This window comes from Halichoerus grypus, chromosome 9, assembly GCF_964656455.1.
Source record: "Halichoerus grypus chromosome 9, mHalGry1.hap1.1, whole genome shotgun sequence".
Classification (NCBI taxonomy): domain Eukaryota; kingdom Metazoa; phylum Chordata; class Mammalia; order Carnivora; family Phocidae; genus Halichoerus; species Halichoerus grypus.
This window is the reverse complement of record NC_135720.1, coordinates 98,079,124-98,096,434: the sequence shown is the minus strand read 5'-3', so window position 1 is coordinate 98,096,434 and position 17,311 is coordinate 98,079,124. Positions and strand designations below refer to the sequence as shown.

The 17,311-nt window shown below is 35.4% G+C and overlaps 1 protein-coding gene across 1 annotated transcript in view; it reads right to left on the bottom strand.

The window, feature by feature from the left end:
* The window catches only part of PKHD1 (PKHD1 ciliary IPT domain containing fibrocystin/polyductin), a 443,829-nt gene that overhangs the window by 132,522 nt on the left and 293,996 nt on the right, over nucleotides 1-17,311 (bottom strand). The window contains exons 53-54 of the mRNA XM_078054411.1: nucleotides 13,572-13,685; nucleotides 10,976-11,063 (exon numbers count right to left, since the gene is read on the bottom strand). Coding sequence (XP_077910537.1) covers nucleotides 10,976-11,063; nucleotides 13,572-13,685 — 202 coding nt within the window. The remainder of the gene's footprint in view (nucleotides 1-10,975; nucleotides 11,064-13,571; nucleotides 13,686-17,311) is intronic.

Genomic DNA, 17,311 nt, shown 5'->3' with positions numbered 1-17,311 from the left:
TTCCCAAGAAATCCACCATATCATTTCTTTTTTTCTTTTTTTTTAAGATTTTATTTTTATTTATTTGAGAGAGAGAGCAAGAGTAGGGGGAGGGAGAGCGGCAGGCAGAGGGAGAAGCAGACTCCCCGCTAAGCAAGGAGCCCAAAGCAGGGCTCCAACCCGGGACGCTGGGATCATGACCTGAGCTGAAGGCAGATGCTTAACCTACTGAGCCCCCCAGGCACCCCTCACCACACCTTTTCTGAGAACTGCTCTGCTTAACCACCATCCTAATTCTGTGTCCTAGTGAACACTGCTGATATTATAGTCCCACAAACCCTTCGCGAAAGGGTAGGCGAGGGATCCAACCGGCCTTTGTCTGTGAAAATCCTTCCCTTGGACTTCATTGTATCAGCTTTATTGAGATGTAATTGACAAATAAATTTAAGATTTTTAAAGCGCACAATGTGCCGATGTGATCTACGTAGACGCTATGAAAAGATTGCCCTCATCGACTTAACTGACACATCCAACACCTCACACATTGACTTTTTGGGCGTGGGAACATTTAAGTTCTACTGTCAGCAAATTCCAGTGATCCAATACATTGCTATCAACGACAGCAGCCTGGACTTTTGAACTGAAACTAAGGAGAGAGAAAAATTTACTCTCTGGTGGTAAAGCTAGGAAAAGCCTGACAGGTCTGGGTACACTTGTACCCTACAGCACGTAGAAAATTTTTCTTCCATAGATGCTAATGAGGTCGAAATAGAGAAATAAGAGAGGTTGGGGGAGAGCCTGCCACAATTTCCCAAATGGATTGAGAAAGGCTACTTTTCCTTATTTTTACTATAACCACAATAACTAGCACGTCTTGAGGCTCACTTTGTGTTAGAAACTGGGCTAAGCACTTTATATACATTAATTCACTTAATCCCTCTAACTACTCTATTAGCCAGCCATTTTATTCTTGTATCACAGAATAAGAACGTGAGGGTCAGAAAGAGTAGTTTGCTCAAAATTACACATTTAGCTAATTGCACATTTAGAATTATTACAGTTCTGCCTTCCCTCAAAGTTTAAGCTTGTTTTCATTGTAGCATACTATTTCCATCCTATGTTCCTACCACATGTGCCTTTTCCCAGCATAGAGACAATAGCCAATCTGAGATTAGAACCCACTCGTTCACGGGACCAAACAGAATCATCTTCTTTTGGGGGCTACTTACATGATCCTGAACTCCTGCCAATAAATGAATAAGGCTGCCAACTCTACTATAAACAAAATTGTTATAGTAGAATAATGAAGTCTGAGTAATAAGCAAAATATAGTGGTTTTTAAAAATAAATATAAGATTCTCATTTATTAGATGATATACCACTGAATCAAGAGGCTTGATAAGTTCTGATTTCCAGAAAAGACACATCCATTCAAGGTAGCAGGCATTTATTAGAAGTCTTCTTTGTGTTCTGCTGTGTACTAGGTGCTAAGTAATAGACACAATCAATAAAAAACAATATTTTCCTGCCCCTGTAGAAGCCACTTGGAGGAACAGGACATAGACACCTTAAGTAGCTTAGGATCCGTCACCAGGCAGCATATTTTTATTAACATCATAAATCAGAAAACCACATTCTATAATTCAGATGGTGAGAAAATCAGTGTGTGCTGGAGGGGAGATTAAACGTCTTGTGGAAGATGTGGTAGATTCTCAGGATAAGCAGGGAGTGTCAAGGCAAGAGGAGACTGAAGAGCACTGTGCACCTCCTTATTTTACTTATCAAGTATTTAGGGAGACTCGTAAAAATAATTGTTCTGGACACTCATGTCTGAAGTGGGAATGTATCGGAAAGGAGAACAAGAAGTATCCAAACAAAGTACAGCCAAAGAACACGAGATGGCAGAATAGATGACATCAGCAATGATGTCAGCGCAGAAGGCCAGGGTCCTGGGGCAAGGTTGAGGTGAAAAATGATTTGTTGTTTAGTTCAGTTATTTCCATATAAATACCAGAGTAAGTTAGTATATCACAGAAGAAACATAGACAACAACAGGACAAAGGGACTGGATAAGGCTCTCTACACTTTCTTTCTTTAAAAAGTAAATGAGAAAAGGAATAAGAAAAAATGTGAGACCTTTTGAGGAAGGTTCCCTGTAAACCTACTCTTCGGTCTCCTCTTGCCCTGACACAGGAACTGACTTTTAACATAAAGAAGACCATAGATCAATGTTTAAAGAAATGGTTTGAATGAGGTCTGTACTTCAGTTAATACTAGACTAATATCGATTTGCTAGATTTTATCATGTTTAGGTTATGAAATATATCATCAGAGAATGCTGAGTGAAGGGTACATAAGAACTCTACTATTTTTGCAACTTCTTGTGAGGTTTCAATTATTTCATTTTTTAAAAGGTTAAAAAAAGGAAGGCTCTCCATAAAATGGATTCACTATGGTAATTACTTATCAATCATATAAACTCATTAAAAACTCCTCATCAGGACTCATACTAAGAAATTTTGTTCTTAATATTTTTATTATATAGAACACTAGAACATAAGTAATGGAATCAGACAAACCATGATTAAAAAAAAAAAAAAGTCAGCCCTAGAAACTCCTAGCTTTATAAACTTGGAAATTTTACTCAACTTTTCTATCCTCAGTTTTTGTATCTGTGACTGCAGATCATAATACCTAACATAGCACTGAGAGATTTAAATGAGATAATGTATGTAAAATGCCTGGTAGATGCTTGACATAGAGTAAACCCACATGATAAGAGCTCAATAAATAATAGCTAGTTACTCTAGATAGTTTTCATTCATAAAATTGAATTTCTTTTGAAAGAGCCAATTGCCCTAACTCTGAGTGAGGTTTTTAACACATTCTTTAAAGAAAAATCCATTCATATGGCTCTTGCCAAATTCCATCTTGCTAGCCTTAAAATTAAAGTTCCATATTTATCCCTGTTTGAACTGCCTACTTCACAAATCCATATGGGTATCAGGCACTTCAAAGTCAACATGACCAAATCTGAACTCATAATCTTTTTCCCCAAAATTCAGTCCTCTTTTAGTGAATGGCACCACCGTCTGTCTCTGCAATCCAGAAACTAAGAGTGCCTCACATCCAATACATCTTATAGACTTGTATCTCCCGTCTCTACATCTGCCCACTTCTCTCCATCGGCACTTCAGCTCCTGACTACAAGTTATGCTATCTCTTGCTTGGACTTCCTAAGCGGTGTCCCTAGATCCATTTTTGACTCCTCTGTTGTCTGCATTGTACCTAGAATGATTTTTTTTTTTTTTTTACATATAGGAATGTGATCACAAGCTCTACCTCCCATCTATATTATCCTCTTAAAAACTAAAAATAGTTACACAGTGCTCCTGGAGGGTAAAAACTAAACTTGTTATATTGCCAGTGAATATACCCTGACCACTAACTACTCCTGGGAACCCTATTGTGTTGGGTCCCTGTTCACCAGGTCAGCCAACCTGGCCTTCCTCCAAGTCCCTCATGTTGCCCATTCTTCCTCCCACCACAGAATCACCTCTTGGGCCTCTGCTTCTCCATCATCTGTGCTGACTCTATCAACTTGGAAAGAATTAGACTGGCCCCAGTCTCATTTCCAGGCTCCAGTTTTGTCCTCTTCCTGTTTTCTTGATCAGTGAAATTATCTACTTCCTGGATGACCACCTATCATGTTCTACCTGAGTCCTAAACTACATTTCTAATTGTCTTCTTGACATCTCCCCTTGGTGTCTCCAACTTAGCATGTCCCATCTGCCACCCTGACAAATCTGTTCCTTTTCCAGTCTTCCCATCTCAGTGCATGCTTCCACCATCCATCAGGTTGCTCAGTCAAAAAATCTGAAGCATGTCCCTCACCTCAACATTCAGGCCATTGGCATGTCCAGACAGAGCCACCTCCTCTCTCCATTCCCATTGCCTCCTCTATAGTCCTAGCCACCATGATATTTGGCTTCAACTGGCCTCCTAACTCATAGCCCAGCTTCTGCTTTTTTCTCCACCACTCATCATCTATATAGCAGCCAGAGTTGTTTTCAAAACATAAGTCAGAGTCTATCAACTGACCTCCGTAAACCCCTCAGTGATTTTCCCTCTGACCTCTCACACCTAAACAAGGTACCATGTGACCTGGCATCTACCATATCATACCACTCTCCCCTTTGCTCACTCTGGTCCAGCTATAGTGACCTTCTCTCTGTCTCCCACTCCCCAAAGGCCACCTGAGAGACAATGCTGGACCAGATGTCCCTCCTTCATTGAGCACACTAGCGCATCTACATCAAATAGTGGGATGCCTCCTACCATTCAGATCTCAGCTCAAATTTTTCTTCCCCAGAGAGGTCTCCCCTGTCCCTTCAATCTAAAAGGGTACCCTGTACACTCCCCAACTATTTTCGATTGTACCACACTGTTTATTTCCTTACTAGTGCATTTTATAATGTGCAACTATGTTGTTTATATTTCTGTATTAGCTTCTTTATTGTCTCTCTCTCCATGAAGATATAAACTCCCAGAGGACAGTGATCTCTTCAAATTTGCCTCTACATCTCCAGGGCTTACAGCCACACCTGGTACATAGTAAGTACCCACCAGATATTTGTTGAATGATTGAATGCTGTTTGCTCTTGCTGGAGTGCTCTTCCCCCCCAACACACTCCACTTTGCTTAATTAAGGCCCACTCATTGTTTAGTTCTCACCTCTGAAATCACTCTCCAGGGAAGCCTTCTCTAACCTCCATTACTGCCTCAAGATCCCGCGTATTCATGTTTTCAGAATCCTATAAAGCCCTCCTTCATAGCATTTATCCCATATGTAATTTTACATTTACTTTATATTTATTTCATTAATGTCTGGATACAGAGACAATGTCGATTTTTACTTGTTACTGTATTCCCAGACCATAACTCAATGTTTGACATAGGGTAAGAATTCACAAAAATTGTGTTGAATAAAACAATAACAATGTTCAAAGGTAATAACTACTCTATGAAGAAATTCTGTACATAGAGAAAAGCACACCAAAGCAGTAGCCAGCTATCATCTCTCCCACAGGGATCCTTGCTGTGCTGTATGTCCTTCCAGACATTTCTCTATCCACATATATGCATACATAAATGTTATTTTAGTTTATTTACAAAACTAGGCTAATATATAATATTAGCCTGAATGCCCACTTCTCCTCCCCTTTGTCAACATGGAATTCAATCATCATCCCCTTTGGTAATTAAATATTTTAAAATAGTGCTTAATTTTGTTTTAATTAACATTTATTTCAACTCTAGTAGGGAAGAACATTTTTCCATATGTTTATTAGTCAGATGTGTGTCTTCTCTTGTGGCTCATGTATTCAAACTCTTTAATGTTTATTCTTCTAGTATGTTCATCTTGTTTCCTTTTTATTCCTAAGTATTCTTTACATATAAAAAATATTAGCCCTCCATCTGTACTATCAAAAATTGCAAATATTTTCCATTTTATCATCTGCCTTTGCATTTTGTAATTGGTATGCAAAAATATTAATTTTCTTAAATATTGATTTTTTTATGTTGTCAAATCTATGACTTCTTGCTGTTATAGTTGTTGCATTTCTTATGATAAGAGAGGTCTTCCCTAATTTAATATTGCATAATATTTACTTAAATGTTCTTCACATAATTTTATAGTTTTATTTTTTTACATTTTTTTAATTTACCTATAATTTTTTCAGAGTGAAGCATAATTTGAGAATCTAATTTTATAGTTTTCCAAAGTGTTTACCAATTACTCCAGCACAAGTCTGCAACTAATTTGAAATGCTAATTTATTTAAATTCTAAGTAATAATACATACCTGAGTCTATTGCTAGGCATTCTCTTCTGTTTTGGTGCCAACAGCAATAGGAAATTATTCACACTGAAGGTATATATATATATATATATATATATATACACATATATAATTTTTTTTTAAGCTTTATTTATTTATTTGAGAGAGAGAGAAAGAGAAAGTGAGCGCATGAGCGGGAGGGACAGAGGAAGAGGAAGAGAGACTCTCAAGCAGACTCTGCACTGAGCTCCAAGCCAACATGGGACTTGATCCCAGGACTCTGGGACCATGACCTGAGCCGAAACCAAGAGTCAGACACTCAACTGACTGCACCACCCAGGTGCCCCAAGGTATATATTTTTCAAAAAGTAAGTGGTAATGTTGGCTATTTTCAAGTGTTTATTGTTCCAAAAGACTTAGAATTAGTGAATCAGATTTCAAATGCATATATTTGACTTGTTATTAAAGTTGCATTAGATTTGACATCTTTAAAATATTGAGCCTTTCTGTTGATGTTATGCATCACCATTTATTCTAATATCCTTTTATGCCTCTTACTAGTGTTTTATAGTTTTGTTTCCATTCCTCCTGTAATTTTTCTTAAGTTTATTTCTAAATATTCTAAATTAAAATTTAAATAGGATTTTACATTAAAATATTCAAAAGCTATTAATCTGTGCATTTACTGAATGAATGCAATGATAGTTCTTCAGATGATTCTCTAGTTTCTAAGACAAAATATATATAATCTACAAAAAACTGACAATTTGGATTCCTTTTAATAGTAACAACTAATGTATTTCTTGACTCAATACATTGGCTAAAACTTTAATAATAATATTTAATGATTATTGTAATACACAGTAATTTTTAATGTCAGTTTTTCCATAAAATAGAAAGTTGTTTGTTTGAGAGGAATTTTTAATGATTTAATTTGTGTTATTATTTAAAGCAGTGATTCTCAACTAATGGCTAAACCGCTCTATTAAGAAACATTGATTTAAAGGAATATCCTTAAAAAAATAAAATAAAGGAATATTTTTGTAGTCTTAATTTACTGTTTATTCCAAGAATGCAAGCTGAATTTTATTAAATGTGTTTCTGTTTTGTATCAAATTGATCAAGTTCTTAGTCTTTATATATATTGCTTCAATAAATTATATTAAGGAATTATTTTAAACCATCCTTCTTTACTTGAATAAATCACACTCAACCATGATTTTTTTTCCTAACAAATAACTGGATTTCATATGTTGCTGTTTTACTTAGGATTTTTTTTTTTTTTTGCATTTTATTTACATTTAGGTGTTGCCCCAGTTTTCTTTTTTTGAATTACCTTTAGCAGCTGTTTTAAAAATTATTTTATGAAAATAAATAAAAATAATAAATAAATAAAAAGTATTTTATGCTTGCTTCCTAAAATTAATTGAAAAGGTTCACATATTTTCTTATGCTATGGAACAGATTATACAACATAAAAAGTGTCTGATATTTGAAAGAATATGCCATCAATTTATTTGAGCCAAATTTATTCTCGGGAACAAATCTCTGATAACTGCATGTCTTTTGCTATTACTGGTTTTTTCAGTCATAGTCTTCTTTAACCAATTATGATAATTTATATTCCTACATATAATTTATTTTTGTAAATTTCAGAATGGTACTCTATAGATATATACATTTTATTATAATTCTAATCTCTGGTATCTGTTACATTTGAATTCTCATTTCTGAGGTTACATATTATTTTCTTTGTATAATTAATGTCATTAAAGATTAAACCATTATCTCTAAAAAAATTTCAAGTCTACTAATTTCCTACTTTCTAATTCACCAATTTCTGCCTTTATCTTACACAAATTAATTTCATTAGACTTATTGGATATTTTGTTTCTGGTTTCTCAAATTGACAGTTTAGTTTGTTTATTTTTGTATTTTATTATTCAGCAATGAAAGCATTTAATGTGATGACATGTTGGCCACGACTCCTGCAATACTATTATTGCTATTTTGCTAGCATTCTACCACTGGAGTTTTCATCTCCTCTCTGATACAAAAGTTATTTAAAAGAAAGTTTATTTTTTCTTTTCTGCTCTTTTATCTTGCAAGAGATTACGATTATTGGTTAAGAGGTTTCTACCTTTACATGTATTTTATTGTGATCATATTCTACACCATTTCTGTTTACTAAAATTTGTTAAGGTTTTAATTATATTTATATTCTGGGGTAAATTATATTTATATTTTTTTGTATATATAAATTAAATTACCTTTATTACATTATTCAGATTTCTTCATGTTTTCTTTATAATTTTTAACCTAGTTTAAAAGTTAAAAACTGAAAGAGGGGGGCATCTGGGTGGCTCAGTCAGTTGAGCATCCAACTCTTGATTTTGGCTCAGGTCATGATCTCAGGGTCCCCAGGCTTAGAATTCTCTCTCCCTCTCCCCCTCTGCCTTCCCCCACCTGTGGCTTTCTCTCACACACACACACAAAAAAAAAGAACTGAAAGAGGTAAGTAAATGTCTTTCATTACCATTTTTGTTTCTGTCAATTTCCTCATTTTTTTTGAGATCTACTTTATATATTTCTTTATTATGTTATCTGGTATAAATTCCTGACTATTGGGGTCTCCCTGGAGACTGAAGTCTTTATTAATATAAAATATATTTATTTTACACACTTAATTTTTTCTTTTCTTATAATTTTGAATCTTTTGTTTTTGTTTCTATTTCAATAATTCATTTTATCTAATATTTAAATAATTTTTTTCTATATTGGTTTTATTTTCCTCTAGTAAAAAACGTTGTGATTACATGTTGATTTATTACCCAATTTTTTCCTATGTGGGATCATTTTTAACAATCATATTTTCTTTATTTTTTTATTTTTATTTTTTTAAGAAAAGAACCTTTTTTATTTTTTTATTTTTATTTTTTTTATTATGTCCAATTAGCCAACATGCAGTACATCATTAGTTTTTGATGTAGTGTTCAATGATTCATTAGTTGGGTATTTTCTTTTTATAACTGGAAGATTTATTCTTACTTTCTTACTTCTGTTGTTTCTTTATGCCTTTTTTGTTGCTTTAATTCTCTTACTATTTAATTTTCTTCTCTTTTTGTATTTTACTACTTATTTTATGGTTTCTTTCATTCTCTTTTCTCTTTGGTGATTTGGAAGGTATATACCCTATTTTAAATTCTGCTAGAACAGACTGACTCATATTTACTTCATATGGCATTCATGTCCCATCGTCAGTTTCCTATGGCCACAGTCCCAGGTTGTAAACCCGGAGTTTTATCTGAGAATTATGACCTGTGATGGTTAGTTTATGTGTCAACTTAGCTATGCTGTAGTGCCCAGTTATCCTATCAAATGTTAATGTAGGTGTTTCTTCAAAGGTGTTCTGTAAATGTCATTAACATCTATAATGAATTGACCTTAAGTAAAGATTACCCTCAGTAATGTGGGTGGGCCTCAGCAATCAGTTGGAAGGCCTTAAAAGCAAAATCAAAGTTTCCCTGAAGAAAAAGAAATTCTGCCTCAAGACAAAGTTCAAGACTTTGCAGACTCCCAACCTGCCCTACAAATTTTGAACTTACCAGCCCTCCTAAGAATATAAGCCAATTCCTTGAAATACATCTCTTTATATATACTATTATATATACTACATATTATACATATGCATACACACAAAACCTATGAGTTATATATATTTATATAAACAGACTAAAGACTTCAGTCTCCAGGGAGACCCCCATAGTCAGGAAAGTTTTATACCAGATAACATAATAAAGAAATATACAAAGTAGATCTCAAAAAAAAAAGAGGAAATTGACAGAAACAAAAATGGTAATGAAATATACTACATATTATACATATGCATACACACAAAACCTATGAGTTATATATTTATATAAACAGAACCCTGACTAATACATTAACTTTTCAAATTTTATGTAGTTTCTTTTACAAGAATAATTAGACTTTGTCTTATTTTAACAGCCATATTTACAGTATTATATTTAACTTATTCCAGTGCTTACCTTTAAAATAGACACTTTATTTACCTTTACAGTATTCCTGAATTTTATTTATGAATTTTAAATCTGTTTAAGCTCTTTATCAGAACAATTTTTTGCATTTTTTTTCAGTTCTTACTGAACTTTTTTGCTTTTTTGCTTTCACATGTAAACAGCAATTTTAGCAGGGTGTCCAATTCTTTGATGGAAATCCCTAAACATGTGTATATTTTTCACCACTAAACATGTATATATTTTTCCCTAAACATGTATATATTTTACACCACTATCTTCCTATACTTAATGGTGTAGAGAATTCTAAGGTTAAGAAGCTTTATGTTCCCTTCCGTTTTTCTTTTATTTTGTTCACCGCTTTTTCTTGTACTGTGAGGATATGTAGCAATCATAATTGTTGGCATTGGTCTCTTCAAATTCAATGCAAGTACTCTCAGGTTTGCTATGTGTATTTTAGGTGGAGTTTTCATTATTCTTTCTGTTGTAATTACTCTGGGCTCTTATTAAAAATGAGCATTGTTTGTATATATGTACTTTGCATTCTCTGTTCTCTATTTCTAATACTTTCTCTTTTATAGATTTTTATCTCCTGACCTTGTTTTCCATCAGTTTGCTCTTCATGGTGCCTGTTCACTTTGAGGCAGTGGCAATTTCATTCTTCACCACCTCCAGGGCATTACTAAATTCTGTTATTGCATTTTAAATTCCAGAAGACTCTTCATATGCTTCATCTCACTCCTATTTTATTTCTGTCTCTTCGCCAGCCATCATCTCAACTCAGACAATCATGATGTCACTTTACAGTTCATCTATTATGTCATAGAATCCATATTTTTAAAGATTTACTGATAGCAGTAAACACGTATTATCTAACCTTTACTCCTAAATAAACGATAGACTCCTCTGCCTTTGGTTTGTTTTCTTCTTCTACTATTATGTTACAGAGTTTTTTTAAAATTCCTTCTAGTCCCTTATTTTACCATTTATTCATCCTTGAGTTTTGAGTCTTAATCTAAAATTTAATTTCATGTTGTAACAAAACCTGAATCATCAGCAAACCAAACAAGCAAATACATCCCTAACTTACTCTCCCTAACTTACTCTCATGTCTTACCTCTCATTGCCCGAGGCGATGTCAGCTGCAAGACGGGTCCAGGATTTCTGAGGACAAGCACCATGAAGCTGGGCTTTCCCATATACCCCTGAAAGGAAAAGGAGCATCAGTTGGATAAGAAATTTTCGATGGAATTAGGGCCACCTAAGAAAAACTCACTAGAGAACTTATTGTGCAAGATATGTGATATGGAAACTATATATGAAGATGTCTACCTTATCAAAGAATATTTAAGTTCTCTATTTTCAGCAGCTTGAATATATATTACATGGCTACCGAACGTACTCTCGTTCTCTTAAAAGCTATAGAGAAATTAATGCTACACCACATCTAGTAATCCAAAAGTTGGGAAATAGACCATTCCAATGACTAACTAGTTAAATTCTACCATTAAGTGACTCCAAACCATCTGTAATTCTGTTGGAAGTTAACTGGTTTTGATATTTTATGTTATAGGCTTCACTTTCCAAAAGGCAAGGGTAATTTTATTCCCCGAGGAAAGAGATTTGGTGCTATTAGCTTTGTTTTCAGTGGTTGGACCTCATATTTTTTTGTTATTACAGATATCAAAGGATAGATCTCTAGCTCCTTTGTTTCAAAATATAATTTATTTCAGACTCATAAATTAAAGTCGTACCAGGGACATGCTTGATGCAGTCCAGTTTTATTCCTTCAGGTCTTTCCTCTTACATGTTTTATTGCCATTTAAAATCACATGAAGCACAATTCCTCATATTCCAGTGGTCTCAAAATGTTTTGAGCACGAACCCAAGCAGTAACAAAATTATGATTGTGCACCCCTAATGCATGTGTATCTATTTATTTTTAGAAAAACATACGTATATATGAATATATGCACATATGTTTGAATAGAGTTCTAATATTTTCTTCCTGAACCCAGATGTATTGTCTGCATACTCCTGGATTACTGCACACCATGTTTTGCAAATCACTAATCTTGAAATCTAAAGATTTCACAATTTTTAGCAGAGAACATATGAATAGAAGAACCAAACACCACCCATAAGGTACAAATACTATGCCTTGGGTTTTAATTCAATGTGAACAAAAAATAAGTCTCAATCAATTAGAACCTAACCAACTGTTTATGTCACTACCTATATTTTTTCCATACTCTAATTCAGAAAAAAGTCATAAAACTTAAAACAGGATTAATGGAAATGTAAGAAATATTCTCACTTTCAGGACATGTCCTGGAATAATCAATCTTTCATAATAATAGTCATACATATATGACTATATACATATATATATATTTCATATGATATCATCATCATCATCATCATCTTTAAAAAAATTCCATCTTCTTTACTATTGGCTAAGTAACCTAGGAAGGGGAGGTATGTGAAGTAATTTAGAGAAATTTCCAACAACAAAGATTTTAGCATAAACCAGTTAGTTTCCTTAAATTTGAGTTATGCAGAAAATTCAATTGACCAGACAAGTAGATTTCTTGATCATTTTCAATCATCAAAGATCTACTGTAAAATTACACCATTTAGTTATTTCCAGATTGTAATACTTAAAGAAATTAAGATCTGTCATTTACTTATAATGTCACAAAATTTTAAGCATGCAGTGAAATAAATATATCATTCTTTATTCAATTTAATACCAGAGAAAATTTTAAAAACACTAGCTTCGCCGTATGGTTGGAGTCGAGGATTAAGACAGGCATCCTTGTATACAAAGATATACAAACAAAGTTTAACAAAAGTTAAAACAAAGTTTAATCCAACAGGGTGCTGCAAAAAACAGAGTGGACACCACAGGCAAAAATAAATTGAATGTTCCTATTATCCATTTAGTTTGTCAACTTGAAAAAAGTAAAAATATTCTTGAACCTCATATTCTTAAAAAGATAAAAGCATGGATGAAAAATCCTTTGGAAACAATAAAGCCCTGTCAAAGTACAGTACTATCTGGCAATGGCTAAACATTAAGAAACTAGGTATCAAACTTCACACCATCCTAACATGATTGCTTCCATTTTACTGGGTTGCTGAGATCTTAGAAAATTAGTAATGCCATTGAAAGAAAGTGATAAAATGCTAGAATAAACAGCCTCTTTTACCTATCCCTTACAATGGAGTTAGCGCGGCTCTCACATCCTGGTTGGTGCAAGGCTGGTCCCAGTTTCTGTGCTCCTACACAGGTCAATTTTAAAAGAGAATTTGGCGCTGTGACAGTACCAGGTGAAGAAACTGTCAACAGTAAATGTTTCTTAGTAATCTATAGATCTATTAATTAAAAAATATCTCAACAACCAAATAGTCTTTACAGTTGATAACAGACTCTTAGTCCAGGCTTCAGTGTCTGACCAATCTGGATATAAATCTAAGCTCTGACACTATAAAGCTGTGTGGCCTTCTGCATATCGTTCATCATCTCTAAGTCTTATTTTTGACAACTGTGAAATGGACACTGTTACAGGAGACCTGGTAAGTGAAATAATAAATATAAATTATCTAGAAGAGTGCCTGGAATTTAGTAGATGTTCTATGGATGGTACTTCTATATCAGAAACACACACATTTCATTTCATTTTTAATAAAAAACTGTATTATATTCTTACCAATTGTTCCTGGATCAATACGAATTCCATTGAAACGGTCACAGAAAACTCCCTCTGAGGCTCTAAGGAGAATCAGAAGCTTTTGTTCTTTTTCTAAGGGATTTTCCAAAGTACCTGTTTACAAAGAAAAGTATATTGTTTAAGTTAATTTGAAATTAAAAGAGAGAGGAGGAAATCGTGATGTAATTTAGAGAATGCAAAGTAGATGCTATCAGGTAGGCTATATGGACAAGAGCCAATGGTCACATAGATAAAATAAGAAACAGGAAAAAAACAGGTTGCAGTAAACTTCTCAGAGGTAGACTGGATTACTGTTCAGCAAATATTCACCGTTCTTTCTCCATTAGGAGGGTATACTTTCCTGACTCACTAAAATTTAGCCTGGTCATGTGACTTGTTTTGGCCAATGAAATTTGGGTAGAAGTGATAGTAATACCAGTTCTGAGTTGATGCTTTCAAATACTTTGCCAGTTTTCACCAGATCATTTGCAATTATGTTCTGTGTTATGAAAGGAGAATTCTTTAAATAACACCTAGTTCCTGAATGAAGAGACATACACAGCACACCTGAATAGTACACGTAAGCTGGAACTGACGCTAGCATAAATATTTGTGGTTGTAAACCACTGAGATTTGGGGGGGGTATATGTTACACACTATTACAGCAAAACCTGGCTGATACACTGTGGCTGGATCTCCAAATTGCTTTACATGCATTTTTGCATTTAATCCTCACAGCAAACCTGAGAAGTAAGCATGATTCTTATCTCAGTTTTAAATATCTATATATAACAAAGCTTAGAGGTTAAGGGACTTGTCCAAATTTATCCAACTAGTATGTAAGAGTCTGAATTTGAACAATGGTGAATTTGGACAACTTATGCCAAGCGATTTATTAAACAAGTACTAGGTTCTTTTCTAAGCCTAAATTATTTTAGCAGCATAAGGAGATAATCCGTTCAGGCTACGAAGGTCAGCATTGCTTTTGACTTCTGACTTCGTTCCATTGATGCAAACAGAGGAGTTTGGTCACTTTTACAGCATGCAAATTGTCTGGGGAATTCTGCTGGAAGAGTGTTCGTATCGACCTAACAAAGGGGTTATTTTCTGCAGAACATACATCTTAAGATACAGAAAGTATTACAAAGACTTTGTTTTTCAAGCCACTAGTGTGAAGATAGTCCCCAAACTATACACTGGATCAAACAGGTTGACAAAGAACATTTGTTAGCAAATGAGACTTTCCAGTTTAGAAATTCCTGAAAACATAACCAAAACTGAGGTTGCCAAATACAGTATGAAGTCACTGGTAAACTCAAAATTGCCTGGCTGTCATTTTGGTTAAGTGGTCTTTCAGGGGGCATAAAATCATTCTCCTCAGCCAGCATTCCATATATATACCTGGTCAGCCAAAAGGTTCCCATGTGAGTTGTGAGTTTGCAGCTTGCTACATCTTTATAGTCTAGCCTTCGCAGCCATTCGTCCATGAGGCCCTGTTGGAAGTAAGCCTCCCAGAGGTAAGAAAATCTGCCTGGAGCCATACAGCAGGCCAGTGGGCAAGGATCAACCCCCACAGCCTGTGTATTCCCAATGAATTGCTAAAGTCTGCTGTTACTCCACATAGCAATGCCAATCCTCAGCTGAGTGACTAATGTATCCTCTCGGCCCAAACAAAGATGTGCTAGAGCAGAAAGAAGGAAAGCAGGGGAGGAGGAGAACGTTAAGAAAAAATGTGTGTGGTGTAGCTCTTATCTGGCAGCTTTAAGTCTGTCCAGTAAGCCGTTTTCCAACTGTGATTTCATTTATTTCACGGAGGGTAGTTTAGGTTCTTGGGGGGCTGGGGGGAAATGGTCTAGCACTAAACAGATACCAGAGAGAAAAAAGTAGGACAGTTTTTGCCCTAAAGAAATGTATGCAGAGTCCCACAAAGAGAGTTCACCGTGCCTCTAAAATCAGAGATTAAATCAATTATGCAACCCCAAACTGTAGCACATGTGAGCTTTCACAGAAAGTCTGGGCAAAATTAGTCTCTGCCCTGATAGTTTGGTATCTGAAATTGACCAGAGTTTGATTTTTTTTTTTTTTTTTGTGATGTGGGGGAAGGGGACGATAGAGGATAGGGACTGGGTAGAAAGAAGACAAGAATGACCTAAGAGGAAAAAAAATTATGCTATTTTCACATTAAAATGCAGCACCTCTTGAATTTGTAAAAGCTGGTGAATGGGAAGCCCTAAAGGCCAGGCTCTTCTTTTATTCTCAAATCTAGCAATCAAAGAGAGGTGAGGGCTCCCACCAGCTTGGGCTTTGTCCCTAAATGACAGTGGCCACCTCTGAGAGAAAGCTCTCAAGATAATGCAGTTCCTCTCTGGGTTTCCTTTTCCCAGCTTCTTCAAGCTGCTCTAAACTGTAGCAAAAGGCATTTTTCAACCTGGATGAATTTAGATACCCATGCTGGAGGGAAATCATTATTGCTGCAGACATGCTGGGTGTTTTTGCATACATGAACTCATTTCCTTCAGTTCTTCCAACCCTCTGATGGATTATTGTTGAGTTCTCAAGAGGGAACTGAGACAAAGAGAGGTTAGGTAACTTGTCAGAAATTACACAGCTAATAAGTGGTGAGCCTCGGCTTAGACTTAATAGGTACCATCCTAGGACATGTGGACATAGGAGAATAGGAAAAAAGTAAAGAGAGGTTGCCATTACTTAGTGTGATGGTGGGCAACAGGGGGGAAACAGAATATGTTCCAGATGCTAAAATCACCTGGGGAGATGGAAGAAAATAAGTTCTGGTATACAAAAGATAGCTGTTATAATGATTTGAGGAATACGGTACAAATGGATTCCATGAACTTCAAAGGTAAGAGAAAGGGAAAAGAACCTTATATTATTTTATTAACTAAAGCTCTTTGATGGAATCAAGTATAAACCTAGTTTACACTTAAGCCCACTCTCTCTACATGACTCCCCACACCTTGTAACTAAGCCAACACACACTGACTTACTTACCAGTCCCCTCCACACTCTCCCCTCTGCACATGAGAGTCCCTGGGCTTTAATATCCCCACCGTTGTCCTGTCTAATTCCTAATCATCCCTCAAAGCTTGGCTCCACTGTAATTTATTTCTAACAGCCTTCTATGATTTTGAATTAGATGCCCTCTTTCGTGCATAAAAATGTCCATACCCGGGGCGCCTGGATGGCTCAGTCATTAAGCATCTGCCTTTGGCTCAGGTCATGATCCCAGGGTCCTGGGTTGGAGCCCTGCTTTGGGCTCCTTGCTCAGCAGGGAGTCTGCTTCTCCCACTCCCACTCCCCCTGCTTGTGTTCCCTCTCTCGCTGTGTCTCTATCTGTCAGATAAATAAAATCTTTAAAAAAAAAAAATGTCCACACCCCTTGCTGCAGTAATTCTCCCCCAAGGAGCTTGTCCTGAAGAAATAGTATGGAATATGGGCAAAGATGAATGCCCCTAGTTCTTCACTACAGTTTTATCTATTTATAGTAGCAAGCAATTGAAAATACTTTGAAATAACAAATGACTGGAAACCACTTTGTCCATTTAGATCCCTTCCTTCCCGCCCCCCCACCCCAGTTTCCTTGACATGCTCAAAAACTGAGTCACCTAAGTCCCTAAACAAGCCCAAAGCCAGCTCTGATGCCACCTCTTTTGGGATCTTTCCTTGTCAGCTAAGACTGGGTTAAGCGACCCCCTATGGGCTGTCATAGCATACCATGGCTT